The following is a 17,206-nucleotide window of genomic DNA, read 5'->3' as shown; positions in this document are numbered from 1 at the left end:
GCAATGAGCAAAAATGGCAGGAAAGAATTAGCAGGAGATTCACAAAAATTTACAAGTGCCCTCCTTTATATATATATATGTATATATATATATACATATATATATATATATATATATATATACATATATATATAGATGCATTTTTTGCCCTTTTTAATGAATATTTTATTTAGTCGCTACTCTCTTATTTGCTGCTGCAACAAAACAATTTCCCTCACAGGATTAATATAGTTTTTCTATTCTATTCTATTCTATTCTATTCTATTCTATTCTATTCTATTCTATTCTAGTCTATTCCATTCTATTCTATTCTATTCTATGCTATAAGAAAATCACATGAAAATAAGCAACAAAAACAGAAAAGTATAAACAAACAAACAAAACAAAAAACACAAAAATGACCTTAAGAAAGTCATAAAAAAGATAAGAAAATCTATATTAAAAATGTTTTATTTTGTAGAATAACTCTAAATATATAATGATTAGATTTATAAATGAAAAATGAAAATGTCTCAAAATTTTTCCCAAATTTTCTTTTTTATATAATATCATATAATTCCCCCTCTGCTCATGGCCTTTTTTTCATTTTTTTAAAAATAAATCAAACCAATGTTCTTAGGTTTCAGAGGTGTAGATGCTTGTGAAAGGCGTCAGAAGACAGCTAAAGAAAACTGATGATGGTTCAGGTGTTAATGGGTTAACCCTTGTTTAAGAACAAACTAAACAGAAAAAATCCAAAATCCAGCAGCCTGGGAAAAAGAATGAAAGAAGCAGCTGCAAGATAAGAATGATGAGATAATGATTAAAGGTTAAAGCAAAACAAACAGAGTGAGCAAGATTAGCTAGCAAGAAATTAAAATGATCAGCCGCATGCAGCTAAGAGATAAAATAAGAGGTCATAATAACTTTTTGGCATGAGGACTTGACCAGCTGCATCTTCGTTGTGTGAGAAAAACAGGAGAGGTGAAAAGGTGAACAACACACACTAAAAAGAATCCTGACACACACACACACACACACACACACACACACACACCATTTCAAAAGCTGTATATGATTTTCATATAAGTTAAATCTTGATTCTGTGTTTATCTACTGAGTGGTCTATTATGCTATAGTTTGAAATAAGTTAAACACTTAACCAGTTTATAACCTGTTTGTGATATTATAATTAAACTAAGTTGCATTAATTTTTAAAAATACAGTACATACAGTGAGAGATAGGTCTGGGGTGTAGAAAAGTACCCAGAACCAGAATTTAAATCAGAGCCAAAAGATGAGAGCTTAAGAAGGAGGAGACTGATGTGTCTCCAGAAAAGGGTGGAGAGACCCCAGAGTCCCCAAAAGAGTATAAGAATGAGCATTTCAAAAGTAATTTTATTTTAATCCTGGGATTGGCTCGAGTTTGTTGTTGTGCTGTTGAAGACCGCAATAAAACTCTACTTTGCAACTGACTTTGCTCATCTCCAGTGCTCCTTGGCAGAAGCTACCACATCTACCACCATTACTGAAGAAAGCAAGCAAGAATATTTAAATTAGATCTAAGTTTGAGTTCATTTTAGAAGAGTCTTCAGAGATGTTTTGCCACAACAGTTGCCGTGCGTGCTCAGTAGGGAGCAGTCTGCTCTGAGCTGAGAGACGCAGACAGCAGGGAGGGCAGACACTAGAGACAACATTTCCTCCCAGCTAAAATCTTATTATCTCCACAGATGAAGTAACCCGAGACTACACATACGGGGAGCCAGACCCTCTGCTGAGGAAATGCCGGCTGTTACCATGGAGACCTGCTGAGCTAGAAGGGGTCAGCAGTGTCACCACTGAACCCCCAGACTCTTACTATGAGGTGAGGACTACCCATGGATTGCATGAAATAGACTACCACTTTGATTTGTCAAACACAAAAGACTCTTGTTTGACTGAAATTGGCAGGTTTCATACAACCCCCGGCAAAAATTATGGAATCACCAGTCACCAGTCCTGCATACAAGCAGTGGGGGAGAATCTATTCATTGATGAAGTCTTTCTGACTCCTCCAAAGCAGGTGGCGATATATCCTCTTTCAGCTAGATTCTAATTATCTTTATTATTTTTACAGTCTTTGATATTGACTGAATATTACTGTTTATTTACAATAACTTCAGGGTAGAAAACTGCTGCTTCATGTACATGATGATGCTGATCGAACTCTCTCTATACATACATATATACATATATACAACCCCTGGCAAAAATTATGGAATCACCAGTGAGGATGGTTCAGTTGTTCAGTTGTTTAATTTTGTAGAAAAAAGCAGATCACAGACATGCCACAAAACTAAAGTCATTTAAAATGGCAACTTTCTAGCTTTAAGAAACACTAAAAGAAATCTTGAAAAAATTGTGGTAGTCAATAACAATTGCTTTTTTAAATCAAGCAGAGGGAAAAAAACATGGAATGGTGTTGCCATTTTAAATGACTAGTTTTGTGGCATGTCTGTGATCTGTTTTTTCTACAAAATTAAACAACTGAATGAACATCCTCCAAGACTGGTGATTCCATAATTTTTGCCAGGGGTTGTATATATGTATATATATGTATATATAGAGAGAGTTTGATCAGCATCATCTGATTATATGCACATGAAGCAGCAGTTTTCTACCCTGACGTTATTGTAAATAAACAGTTATATTCAGTCAATATCATAGACTGTATAAATAATATAGATTTATAGAAACTAGCTGAAAGAAGATATATTGCCACCTGCTTTGGAGGAGTCAGAAAGACTTCATCAATGAATAGATTCTCCCCCACTGCTTGTACACTGGGACAAGGACGGGAGTCCAATAACACAACCTAATAGAGCTCTGAAATGTACAGACTGTTAGGTCATCACTGTCCTCTGTGTCTCTGTCTCCAGTTCATTGCATTGGAGAACAAGGAGCAGCTTCCTGTTGAGATCAAACCCCACACTGTCCCCGAGGACAAAATCCTCAAGTAAGTCTCTTACCTCATGAGCTTCACACTCAGCATCTACAGAGATAAACCACAGCTGTGCAGAGCAGAGAAGCAACAAAATGTATAGAGTGACATATAAGCACCATTTTAGGTTAAAATGTACAATCAATTAATTGTTGCTTAAATTAATATTTCTTTGTACTGGGGTCCATAAACAGTCCTAAATTACATAATGTTGGTTTGAGTGGAAAACTGAGAGTTGACTGCAATACTCTTTACACTCTTTGAGTTGTGCACACAATTTGGCCAATATTTCATTAACCCCTAGGGACAGCTTTATTATTAAACACACTTATATCGTCTTGTGCACAAAATGCGCTTTAGAAATCAAGCTTTAAAAAGATATTATACATTATTATTATTTTCTACTTTCTTTTAGTATTTTTTTTCACCAACATCAGTCCTAATCATAAATATCAAATATTCATTCATTCATTCAGAATTTCAACCCTTTAAATGCTTTTTTGGCATGATGCAACTATATTTTCAAATGTAAAAACAAAAAACAAAAAAGAATTCTTTTCAGTATATTACATGCTAGAAAGATTATTACTATGTTGATTATGACAGCCTGGCATATGTCAATTATTAGCAGCAACATTGATTTTTATACATTATTATACCACACAGTCCCTAAGGGTTAATGTGGCTCTCAACATTGAATAAATAAATTAACAGTAAATGTATTTACTGTATCCACTTCAAAAAATCTGAACTATCCCTTTAATTAACCACACTATGTGGAAAAGTGTTTCTGACCCGTTACGCCTGTTTTCCTCATCATTTCATGTCTCTGTGCTTTCAGGGTTTACTCTGACATGTCTCAAGTCATAAACAACCTGACGCATCCACGCTTCCAGCTGACAGAGGACGAGGAGGAGGCCGACATCATCTGGAGATTCGATCACATCAAAGACTACAGGTCAGCGACACACAGCATACATCCACACACTGCTGCTGGCCCAGCGGTGCTCTTTCATCAGTCAGACAAAATATAAGATCTGCTGTGGGAGTTGAGCTCTGATGCATGATTTATTGGTAAATATTAAGAAGATTTATCAGAAATAATGCATGGTACGCAAGGTATAGAAATGCCAGAAACAAACCCAAAAAAAACAAACAAAAATTTAGGCCATGTTTAGAAGAGAACAGCTGTACCTAAAATGATGATGGTGGTGATGATGATGATGGTAATGATGACATGATGACGGTGATGATGGTGATGATGGTGATGACAGTCATGACGTTGATGGTGGTGATGATGATGATGATGATGATGTTGATGATAATGATGGTGATAATAATGATGATGGTGGTGATGATGGTGGTGATTATGATAATGGTGATGATGACGTGATGATGATGGTGATGGTGATGGTGATGGTGATGATGATGATGATGATGGTAATGAGAACATGATGACGGTGATGATGATAGTGATGATGATGATAATGTTGATGATTATTGTTGTGGTGATGATGATGATATTTCAGGCAGTGTGTACGGTGATGATCTGGTGGAAATTGCTGTAACAAAAGGCTCATAGGCAGAGAGTGTCTTTGTGGTTACATAAGAGCTGGTAGGTTATAGTAGTTACAACAAACTGTATTTATTAGGAGTTTATAATTTTACATGAGAAAGGCACAAAGTGATGGGGTTGTCGGCCAGCGAAGAAATCCATTTACCTTACCACATTTCACCCCCTATAGCCTAACTATTTACGTGCCTATCTCTCCCCTAACTGGCGGGAAACCCCCTCTCTTTTCACACAGTATGATCCTTTACCAAATTGGTCTTTCTCCTAGACTAAGGTTTGGGAAAGTACCAAGAACGTTACCACATTGTCACTGTGTCCCTACCACCAGAACGAACATCTACTTTTTGCCAGTACAAGTTGTTTTTCACATAGTTGCCTAACTCTGTCATGAGTTGTTTATCCCAATCCTTACAGGTGGCACAGAGTGCAATTGCTTCTCCTTATGCATGAATATTACTGTCCAAATGTGTATCTCTGAATAACCCCCAACATTAAAAGAATATAATTGGGAGAACAAAGTAGCATGTGGAATGTACTCAGCATGTAGCATAACCCACGCTATATCCCTATTAAAATCTTGAAGGTAGAATTATTTGTCATTTTTTAAACTTTGTTTAAACTTTGTTTAAAAAATGAAATTACATTTGTTCTTGACCCTGCTGCATCTTTGGAGTTATAGGATGAGTTGATTAAAATCAGCAGCTACTACCAGATTCCATCTGGTTGCTCAGACATGTTGCTGCTGTTGGCATCATGCAATTCCTGCAGTGCATTTTTTTGCATTAGTGTCCTTTTAGCTGCGAACAAGGTCTGCCAATCCAGTGCAACAGCTTGATTCAGAATGTTAGGGGTTAACCATGTGAAGATGTGTGCAGAGTAGTCTCACTTTGTCCCCCAATCTCCCTTTGCTGAGAGAGCCTCAATCACATCTCATCCACTTTATTCTCCTGCAACCAGACATTAGTCAGAAGAAGGCTTGGTAGAGGAGCAGGCTTGGTCCAAGTCAAGTCAGCCTCGTCCTGATGCCGGCTCTCCTCCCTCTGTTCGTCTTTCAATTTCAATTTCAATTTCTGACTGTAGCCCTGTGTTTTCCAGCTCACTGACAGAGATACTTTAATGTGTACAACAAGCAGGGGGACAGCAGTAGACCATCCATCACTCTTTGTGAGGGTCAACCAATATTGGTTTTTCAGGGCTGATACCAATACTAATTATTAGTATCTTAATGAGACCAATAACTGATGTTTGGAAATGATATGCATTTACATTAAAAAAAGAAAATCTTTCTGTCAATATATAGAATTTGGAACATAACAAACTCCACAAAACTTTGTTTAAAAGCCTTTAGTAAATCAAAGTGGAAACGTTCAGCATCATATACAGCAAGTTCCATGCAACGTTTTTATAAAGTTCAGTGAAAACTTAAATAAAAAATGAATAAATAAAAATAGCTCCCTGAGGTTTTACAAAGTAAAAGGTTCTCCCATGCTGACACTTTCTTTGTATGTATTGCAGACTGCCTTCTCTGCTTTTGGCTCAGTGTAATATGCACACCTTTTCATTAATTACTTTTATTATCATCAAAATAAAACAGCGATACAGATAAAAGGCAAAATGCCAAATATTGGCCTTGATAATTAGCCAGGCTGATAATCTGTCAACCCCTGCTTCTTTGTGTGTTTGTAAAAGTACATTTCAATAGATTTTTTACACCATTCAGCTGGAATTCTGCTCCTACAGAGGTGCAGGTGAACATTTATGTTTCAGTGTTTTACATCTTTGGCATTTTGAATGCTTTTGATATTAATCAGCTGTACTGAGGGAGTGATACTTTAGACTGTAACCTTTGGGTGCCGTCAGCAGAGGGCCCTCTGCGGCTGCAGCAGCGTGTGTGCACATTTCTATGGAGTGGAGTTGCATATAACACTTACATGGTGGGCAGTTATTGACTTAATTATTTTCCTTTTATATTCAGTCGGCAGTGGATAATGCAAATATGATGCTTTTTGAGGATGGTTTTATTTTTACTATTTATTTATTAGACACTTAGTTGAGTTTCAAACAATCATTTACTCTTTATCACCATACAAGAATAATGAGAGACAGAGAAACAGAGAAATGGAAATAAATGATAAATGGAAATAAATAAATTAATTAAATAAACAAATAATAGACACAAAAAATAAAAATGGAAGCAAAATTAGAAATTTATATATATATATATATATATATATATATATATATATAAATAACTTGTTCACTGTGATATAAAGGAAATGCTCCATTTAAAAATTTAAATTCCACAGCATGCATTACAGGACAACAGGAAAGTTACTTTTATTCTCATCTCTTATTGTGATCACTGTTCTATGCTGCCATATCACTGATTGAAGTTTCACTTTAGTGTCAGGATATTAGAGTAACCTCTAAATATGACTAATGATAAACCCACAGTTTTTGATATGTTTGCTCACATATGAAGTGCTATTTTTCCTGCTGCAGAACTTCCTGTCTCACTCGTATGGCAGCCTAAAAAGTTTGCAGCCTGAGAGGCAAAACCCAGGGGAAAAAAAAATCATTGGATCTTAGATTCACAGCTGATGAGGAAGCTTACTGCTGTGAGTGTGTTGTTGTTCAAGATTATTCAGTGACGCCCTTTGCATTTCAAGTCCTACTTTGTTAAAAGTTGTGAGAGGAACTTCTTCCAAGAATTTGAGAATTGCTAGTTCTCTGAAGAAAATACAACCACGGTGTGATAGATCAAAACCTTTAATGCATGATCTCATGGAGAGAAGACACACAGTAGTTCTCTGTTGACAGTGCTGCTTGGACTGGCTTAATTATCTGGTCATCTTCCACCACCACCACAAGAAACAAGACATCAAAGAACATTCCACATGAACAATAAAACAATAAACTGATTAAATGGAAAATATCAATTTAGGGGCAACCAAAATACCAAAGGATGATAAACCACCAGGTGGAAAGATATCAAAAAGATAATAACCACACCATAAAATCTTAGAGGCAGGATGTCTTACAGCTGCTCCTATCACACAGATCAAACTTGCCCAAAAAATCTCTCACAAAGTTTACATGTTATGATAGTCTGTATCCATCCCCAAAGATTCTCCAACACTAACTTATGGAGAGAATTAGGAATATCAGTGGAGTTTCAAATGTGGTTTCCAAAAGTGCCAAAATCTCACTTGAATCCAATTACAATCCAGATACGATCACCGCAGGCACCAACACCAACAACACCAACAAGACTGCCTCCAACTATGGTTAACCATTTAAAACCAAAAGGCAGTGCACATGCATCTGCTTTCCCAGATGTGACACACACCAGCTGCCGCCTGCTTTCATGGAACCAGCGTGAATTTTCTATGAACTCTACGGCAGCTCAGAACAGAACACTGTGATAAACAAGACAAAAAAACCACAAGTGCACTGAGTGTGTCTGTGTTTTCTAACCGTCATATTTGCATGTTTTGATGGTTTGCACCTTGCTGTCCATGTTTTTAACCCTTTGAAACCTTCTTGTGCTGCTCTCAGATGCCTTTCACAAGTAATTAATTTAACCCTTTAAACCTGAGCAAATTGGTGTGATTTCTGTCAAAACAATGGGGAAAAGGCAATGAGCATACTTACAAATTCAAAGTTATATATCGGTGTGTATACACAATACACTATACACAGGATGCAGCGGTTACACACAGGATGTGTTACACACAGGATGTGCTTCCTGTAACAGCGAGTTGGCAGATTGCTCCCTTGGGGTTTGGCCAATATTGAAATCGATTTTAAAAATAAATATAACGACTTTTTAACCAAGCTTCCAACAGGTATGATGTGTTTGAGTCAAAAAAAATGAAAAGAAAACAAAATCAGTTAAAATGAAAGTTTGATGTGTTAACAAACAGCCTCCCAACATCACAAATGGAGCAAAGTCAACAGAAATGTCTGTCTAGGTTTCGGCAGGCTTTTTATCTTCCCTTCCCGTTGCTCAGTGTGCTCACAGTGAACCAATCATCACAAACTTTACCTTATATAGTCGTACTGAGCTGTAGGGGCTTGGCAAAGCAAGATCTAACTCCTCCTCACTTCATGAAAAACATTTGTCTCTTGCTGCAGTGTCATGTTTTCACATGTTCTACTAGTGACTCACTCCCTTATCCTGTAGAAAGTACCGTGCAGCAGAGGCGTCTCTAGGATTTTAGGACATTGGGGGCTTAGCCTGGACCTCTTTAGGGGTGATCCTTTTTCATGAACAGGCGCTATTTTGATGCTTTTTTTATGCACTCTGGCATTATTTACCCTGATTTTTTTTAACTTATTAATAGTTGTTAGTGATCAATACTGAGCAAAAACAGAATACTTTACAACTGCTGTCATTTAACATTTATTGACTAGAGTGAATAGTCTGTCTTCTTGTTCAAAGTTGCAAAATCAAAAGTAAATTTAGTCAAGTATAAGTATTGACAGAATGGCAGATTATTAGATCGGGGGCTTTTTTTTAATCATTATTAGGGACTATTATTATTATTGTTATTTATGAGAGGGGAGGGGGTTGTGCAAAAATTGGCAGGAATTTAACCCTCTATGGTACGCACTATGATCCCAGTTGGTAAAAAAATGTTTGGGGTGTTTTTTTGTCTTAAAATAGACCAAGTAAACATAATTAAGAGACATTTTCAAAAAATATTATTTTTTTAGTAGTTTTTAGGGTTCGTTGCCATATGGCAACACCGTACCATAATGGAAAGTAATGAAAACATGAGTTTTGTTTAAAATTGTATGTAACATTTATTTTAAAACTCATGTTATAGTATAAACAATCCCCAGTAGCCTGAACAGGGTTAGGGTCAAGATGTTACCCATTTTGCACTCTCTTACTGGTAATACCTGTCACTTCACTTTCATCCTCACTGTCCTCCCTCTCCTCACTGTCTCCATTGCCCTCACTGTCTCTGTCCTCACTGTCCCCACTGTCCTCATTCTCTGGCTCATAATCTTCATCGGTCTCACTGTCTTCATCACTCTCACTCTGTGTTTCCAGCAGCTCATTTTCCTCGTCACTGAATTCTTTGTCATCTTCACTATCATCTAGTGGGAGGGCTAGTTCAGCCTTTTTCATGATGTACCATAAAAAAAATTGCATTCATTCTGTAAATGGAAGAAAGATGTGTCAAATATCATCATATGCAATGTGGAAAGGACTCACAAAGTGCATTATTATAATTTATAGACTATAGAAGATCAGTGTACACCAATGCAATTGCAAAGTAGGCCCATGTACAAAATGTTATCAACATGCCAGGCTAGCAATCCATAATGGTACGGTGTTGCCATATGGCAACGTACACATTTTTAACATTTTCTATTATTTATTGATCGACTACAGTGCAAGAAACTACATGATAATGAACTTAACTAACCTATTGTTGAGTGTATATTTTTTTTCCCATTGAAAAACTTCAAAAAAACACTTTTTTTGTTGAATTTTTAGGCGTCAAATGGTGAGGCTCCTCCCGTCCATGATGTCTGCAGAAAAGGGTTTCAAAATGGCCTATAGAAAGTAATGTGACAAATTTAAACACTGCAATTGGTTTACTTAGAACCCCACCTCTTTTTTAATGCATTGCATCATAACTTTGAATGTATTATCTGTGTGTAGAAGGCTTAAAATGGGGTTGTTGCCATGTGGCAACGCTGTACCATAGAGGGTTAAAGTTCTTGAAGCACTGGTGGAGGTACTTATGGGTTTTTTGGCTTTAGGGGGGAGGGGCATACAACTTTAAATGTCTGTTTCTTGTATTTATTTTACTGACGATTTTTATAAAAAACGTGGGATTTTAAGGTATGCTTTCTTTAAAAATGTTGGCCTTTTTTTTTCTTTTAAAGTATAGGATACATCCTGTTCTCATGAAAAAGATATCTCAACAATGCCTTTGGGGAACATCTTTTAATTTGGTTTAAACATCCATTTGGACTCAACGATGAACAGATTACAATTTGTTGGTCGTTGGTCAAATGTCAAAGATACTGTGACTTTGTCTTGCTTCTCCTTGTGAACGCTATATCACAAAACAGATTTTTTTTCAAATTTGGCACATTCATTTAGACACAACAATGAGCTGATAAGATTTTGGTGGTCAAGGCCACTGTGAAATTGCATCTGTCTCATTCTCAATAACAACTCAACTCATAACTCCTGTAGGGAATTTCTTAAAAAATGTCCATGTTGAGTCAGGGATGGAAGAATTAGAATTTAGTGGTGGCACCTTTTATGACAATTTTATAACTCTGTATCTACCCAGTGTGAGCTCATACCTACCTATAGTAAATTCTTTGTTCCTGCAAGTTGTGTTTGGACAGATGGTAACTGTAGGTCCAGTGTTTTAGATACTTGAGCTAGACTGGCACCCTAAGTCTAGAAGAACACTTCCTAGAAGCAAATCCCTGTGGACATACGCAGATATGTTGGGCAACTGATAGAAACCATTTGTGTAACCAGCAAGAAGTACAAATGCCACTTCCTTCTATTTGTCCAGTGTCAGACAGCAACTTGCATGTTTCTATCCATGTCTCTGTACTGACCCAAGCACTCGTAATAAACGTTTGCTGGTTGAAGTGTCAACGGGTATCTCATTTCCTAAGTAAGAGTCATCCTAGAAATTCATCCTATCAATACAAAAGGTCAAAGGACAACTGTGACATCCTGTAACACATTTTCTTGAAACTTGGCACAAACATAAACTTAGACTCATGGATTAACTGATGATTTTGGTGGTTAAAGGTCAAGGTCGCTGTAACCTTGCATTTGTCTAATTCTTGTCAAAGTTATATGTCAAGAACGCCCTGAGGGAAGTTCTTCAAATTTTACACAAGCATTCATTTTGACTCATTGATGAACTGTTGAGAATGTGGTGCTCAGAGGTCGAGGTCACCGTGACCTTGCATTTATGTGTATGTGATAGGTGCTATATCTCAAGAAGGCCTTGAGGGAATGTCCTCAAATTTAACACTTGGACTCAAGAATGAACCAATTAGAATTTGGTGGTCAAGGTCAAAGTCACAGTAACCTCATAAAACATGCTTTTGGCCCTAACATTTTTGGCTCATGTTTCTCACAAATGTCTATTAGGGTATAATAATGAAGTTCTGGCATTTATGTCCAGGTCAAAGGTCAACTGTGACATTATAATGTTCTGTAAAAACACTTTTCTAATGTTCTAATGTTAAATGTTTTTTTGTGCTGCCTGGGGAAAAATGTGTGTGAAGCATCTATGATTTCACAGACATGGATGTAAATGGTTGGAGAAACCTGAATGGTTTGCAGAGGTATACAACTGCCAGGCAGTAATTCTAGTTATACGGTCAGTCGTCATTACATCTTCCTTTCTGACAGGAAGCTGAGCGAGCAACGACCTCATGTGATGTTAAACCAGTTTCCCTGTGAGAGCATCGTCACTGTGAAGGACCTCATGGCCGCTGTGGCCCGCAGACTGAGAGGTGGCCCGCAGCCTGATTGGCTACCAGAGACCTTCAACCTCCAGTCAGAGCTGCCACAGTTCATCAAGCGTTATCAAGAGAGACAACACAGGTTTGAGTGTTCTATTTTTAATACTTCTGTGGAATCACAAGCCTGTAGTTGGTAGTGATGGTCTGATCAGCTCTGGAAAAAATAAAGTGTGTGCGTGTGTGTGTGTGCGCCTTGTGTGTGTTTTTCAGGGGAGAGGATAACCACTGGATCTGTAAACCCTGGAACTTGGCCCGTGGACTGGATACACATATCACCAACAACCTGGACTACATAATCAGACAAAGAGAGAGTACACCAAAGGTACACACACTTGTCTAAATATATTAAGGCCAAAGGTCATAACAACAAGGGGCAGACATGGGCTGATAAATATCAAAAGGGCATCTTTGTATATTAAGGTATGAAAGGACTCTGCCAAGAACCACAAACATATCAAGATATTAACCCTTAGGGACTGTGTGGTGCATTTAGCGTGCTTTTCATTCTTCATTTTTTGAACATTTTGGCTGTGTTCATGCATATGGCATACATTTTGGATTGTGTATTTTTGTTTAATCTGTGAATTTCAAGCTCAGCTCCTACAATAAGTCTAAAATACACTGTGGAAACTAAATTGTTACATTTAGACTGTTAAGGTAAAAAAATGCTCCATTTTAACCCATTCAGAGTTTTTTGATCCCACAGCCATCAAAGCATACAAACATGCATTGTATTATTTCTGGGTGTCATTCTGGGCTTTTGCCTTGGAATTTGTCATTTTGACTATCTTTTACCTGATGATGTCATTTTGACCAAATTTGGCATATGGAGAAAATACATGCATTACATTAGGTGCACTGTCACACTCAGTGTTGCTGCAAATCATTGACATATCCCAGGCTGTGATAATAATAAAAAAAATCTAGTTTGCATGTCATATATTGAAAATAATTCATTTTTTGTATTGTGTGTTTTTCATCTAAAACATAGTAGCATCATGACAAAAAAACTGGCATTTAAAGGGTTAAAATTCTGAAAATTCATGAATGTTTGATTTTTATGATTAGTACTAATGTTGTTTAAAAAAAAATAAACTCAGGGTGCCTGGTGGCTCAGTCGATAGTGCGGGCACCCCATGTTTAGAGGCTGTGTCCTCGCCGCAGCGGCTGCAGGTTCGATTCCAGCCTTAGCCCTTTGCTGCATGTCATCCCCTCTCTCTCCTCCTTACACACTCATGCTGTCCTATCAATTAAAGGCAAAAACGCCCAAAAAATTATCTTAAAAAAATTAAAATGAAAAAAATAAACTCAATGAGAGTGGAAAATCATATTAATGTATAATCAGTATTGTCATTCTTTACACAGACCATTTTCTTTGTAACAAAGTGCAATTGCATCAGTGCAAAAAAGATTACATCTACAAACCCCAGTTCCAATGAAGTTAGCATCTTGTGTAAAATGTAAATAAAAACAGAATACAATGATTTGCGAATCCTTTTCAACCTATATTTAATTGAATGCACTACAAAGACAAGATATTGAATGTTCAAACTGATAAACTTTATTGTTTTGTTGCAAATATTCACTCATTTTGAATTTGATGCCTGCAACACGTTCCAAAGAAGCTGTGACAGGGGCAACAGTAGACTGGGAAATTTGAGCAATGCTGAAAAAACACCCGTTTGGAACATTCCACAGGTAAACAGGTTAATTGGAAACAGGTGAGTGTCATGCTTGGGAGCATCCCCGAAGTTCACAAGCAAGGATGGGGCGAGGTTCACCACTTTTTGAACAACTACGTGAGCAAACAGTCCAGCAGTTTAAGAACAATGTTTCTCAACGTACAATTGCAAGGAATTAGGGATTTCATCGTCTACAGTCCATAATATCATCAAAAGATTCAGAGAATCTGGAGAATCTCTGCACATAAGCAGCAAGGCCGAAAACCAACATTGAATGCCTGTGACCTTCGATCCCTCAAGCAGCACTGCATTAAAAACAAACATCATTCTGTAAAGGATACTACCATGTGAGCTCAGGAACACTTGGGAAAACCATTGCCAGTTAACACAGTTCGTCCCAACATCTACAAGTGCAAGTTAAAATGCTACCATGCAAAGCCAAAGCCATGTATCAACACCCAGAAACACCGCCAGCTTCTCTGGGCCCAAGCTCATCTGAGATGGACTGACGCAAAGTGGAAACGTGTGCTGTAGTCTGACGAGTCCACATTTCAAGTTGTCTTTGGAAATCATGGACGTCATGTCCTCCGGGCCAAAGAGGAAAAGGACCATCTAGACTGTTATCAGCGCAAAGTTCAAAAGCCAGTATCTGTGATGGTATGGGGGTGTGTTAGTGCCCATGGCATGGGTAACATCTGGGAAGGCACCATTAATGCTGAAAGGTACATACAGATTTTGGAGCAACATATGCTGCCATCCAGGCAACTCTTTTTCAGGGACATCCCTGCTTATTTCAGCAAGACAATGCCAAGCCACATTCTGCACGCATTACAACAGCGTGGCTTCGTAGTAAAAGGGTGTGGGTACTAGACTGGCTTGCCTGCAGTCCAGACCTGTCTCCCATTGAAAACGTGTGGCGTGTGATTGAGCACAAAATACGACAAGGGAGACCCCGGACTGTTGAGCAACTGAAGTTGTACATCAAGCAAGAATGGGAAAGAATTCCACCTACAAAGCTTCAACAATTAGTGTCCTCAGTTCCCAAACGCTTTTTGAGTGTTATTAACAGGAAAGGTGATTTAACATAGTGGTAAACATGCCCCTGTCCCAGCCTTTTTGGAATGTGTTGCAGGCATCAAATTCAAAATGAGTGAATATTTGCAAAAAAACAATAAAGTTTATCAGTTTGAACATTAAATATCTTGTATTTGTAGTGTATTCAACTGAATATAGGTTGAAAAGGATTCACAAATCATTGTATTCTGTTTTTATTTACGTTTTACACAACCTTCGAACTTCATTGGAATTGGGGTTTGTATTTCTTTCCAATATAAATATAACAGGTGGTGTGTGTGTGTGTATTAATCAGCCTGCTATACAACGATTATACAACCTACATTTATTTTGCTCCTGGGATCACAGTCTTGCACATGCTCGCACAGTCGTTCTCCTGATGACTGCAGCAGTCCCTGGACATTCCATGCAGAAAGTTTGTCTAAGACTTGAAACCCTCCATCTCTGTGCAGCCAAACATTTCCATTACACCACACCAAATCGACCTGGAATGGCCTGTAATTGGCCAAAGTAACCTGTCACAAGCTTGATGTTCTGAAGCCTGAAAACAGATCAGAGACAAGGCACACACATCTAGTTTTCTCTCAAACCTCTTGTTAGTTTTGCCACAATATTTTACAATGTGCTTAGAGGTTATAATGGGATTTTTTTCCAAATGACGCAAAAAATAACACAGCCTCTCCCAGCTTTAACAAACTCAAATATTAAAGAGTAACTAAACCCCAATTTTTGGCTTGAGTGCCACCTCCCTGGAATGTAAAAGAAAAGTCTCAAAAAAAGGGGCAGGGTTGGGAGGGAGGCTAACACACGCCCGGTCACCTACCCACCCATACGTACTACATCTTGATCCACAACACCTCCCTGCCCCCCACACATACACAAAGTAATTGGTGTGAGGATGGCAAAGGGGCGGCAACAGGGGGCTCTGTTGGTGATGAAAGCAGGCTCCTGAACACAGGAGATGCCTACTGTATTGACTTTTTTATTGACAAAAACCCCTAATCTCATCCTCCCCACACTGCCAACATTTCTGCCAGGTCAACTCAACATCCAGTTACCAAAACAGCCCCAAACAAACTCTAAATGTTCCCTATCCTGAGAAGTGCCAGTCCCCAGACACGCTTTTGGCTGCCGACTTCATTCCTTTCTAGGACAAAAACAACCGCCAATCATGGGACATTTCAGCAGTTGCAGACACCAGTTTGCTTGTCCTCAGACCTCAGAGGATCATTCATGAGAGTTACACTTGAGTTATTGTGGAATATGACTATGCACACAGTTTACATATTTCTTTGATGATAGTTTTTTTTTTTTTTTTGTGATCAAATGATTCTGGTACTCTAAAATATACAACATGACCAGGATCAGCCAACAAAAGTTATGAGCTCATAGGCTGTAAGTGGTCAAATTTTGATGACAAAGTGATGGTCCCAATGCCAGTGTTCTAATATCACTAGAATAATAGTAAAAATTGCAGTAATGGCAGCCGTTGCATTGTGCAAATATACAGTAGTTAACCCTTTGAAACCTGGAGCAACATCAATTTTCTTTTCCTGCTTTTTGATGCCTTTCATAAGGCATGGGGTTAAGGCAATGAGCAACTTGTAAATGTTTCAAAACTTGCAAAAAAAAAAAAGAAGGGTTTGGAAAACTATTTTTACAAAGCAATGGGAAAATGTATACAGAAAAAAACAGAAAAAACTAGGGGCAAAATACATTAATAATTGTTATAAGTATATCTTTAATATTGTGTCACAGAATTATTTTAATTTTTTAAGCACCTTTTTCTAAGTCTTCATTTTTTTGTTTTGTTTTCCTTTCTTTCTTTTTTTAATCTATTTTTCAAGTAATTTTTTGTGCTTTTACTAATTCCTTGCTACTTTTTGGCTTATTTCTTCTTCCATAGCTCATTGTATTCTTCTTGTGTTTTTGAAAGAAAGCAAGCCATATTGCTCAGGTCTCAACGGTTAAATGATATATTCCTCTTTAATTTCAATACTAACACATAGATGTTTTATTGTGCGTGTCTTTGTTTTCCAGGTGGTGTGTAAGTACCTTGAGGATCCAGTGCTTTTCAACAGAGAGGAGGTTGGAATGGTGAAGTTTGACATTCGCTACATGCTGATGCTGCGCTCTGTGCAGCCTCTGCGCCTCTATGCCTACGACGTCTTCTGGCTGCGCTTTGCTAATAGGTACAACATACAGACATGCATACACATAGTACACGCATATATCAGAATCAGCTTTAATTGCATTCAGTGTGAACACATACAAGGAATTTGCCTCCAGATTTTTTATTGCTTTCAGTGTAGACTCACAAAAGTAAAGATACAGCTGAAGACAAGGACAACAAATCTGGAACACTATGTATATACTGTACATAAATGGATG

At 37.7% G+C, this 17,206-nt stretch overlaps 1 protein-coding gene across 1 annotated transcript in view; it reads left to right on the top strand.

The window, feature by feature from the left end:
- ttll12 (tubulin tyrosine ligase-like family, member 12) overlaps window positions 1–17,206 on the top strand; it is a 36,976-nt gene that overhangs the window by 2,733 nt on the left and 17,037 nt on the right. Inside the window, exons 5-10 of the mRNA XM_042510926.2 lie at window positions 1,710–1,843; window positions 2,898–2,974; window positions 3,801–3,917; window positions 11,947–12,141; window positions 12,270–12,381; window positions 16,856–17,007. Of these exons, the coding sequence (XP_042366860.2) occupies window positions 1,710–1,843; window positions 2,898–2,974; window positions 3,801–3,917; window positions 11,947–12,141; window positions 12,270–12,381; window positions 16,856–17,007 (787 nt within the window). The remainder of the gene's footprint in view (window positions 1–1,709; window positions 1,844–2,897; window positions 2,975–3,800; window positions 3,918–11,946; window positions 12,142–12,269; window positions 12,382–16,855; window positions 17,008–17,206) is intronic.

The sequence above is a fragment of the Plectropomus leopardus genome, chromosome 22, assembly GCF_026936395.1.
Source record: "Plectropomus leopardus strain MGB_pleo_1.0 chromosome 22, ASM2693639v1, whole genome shotgun sequence".
NCBI classification, from domain to species: Eukaryota; Metazoa; Chordata; class Actinopteri; order Perciformes; family Serranidae; genus Plectropomus; species Plectropomus leopardus.
Note: the sequence above shows the minus strand (reverse complement) of the source record. Positions and strands in the feature narration are given on the sequence as shown.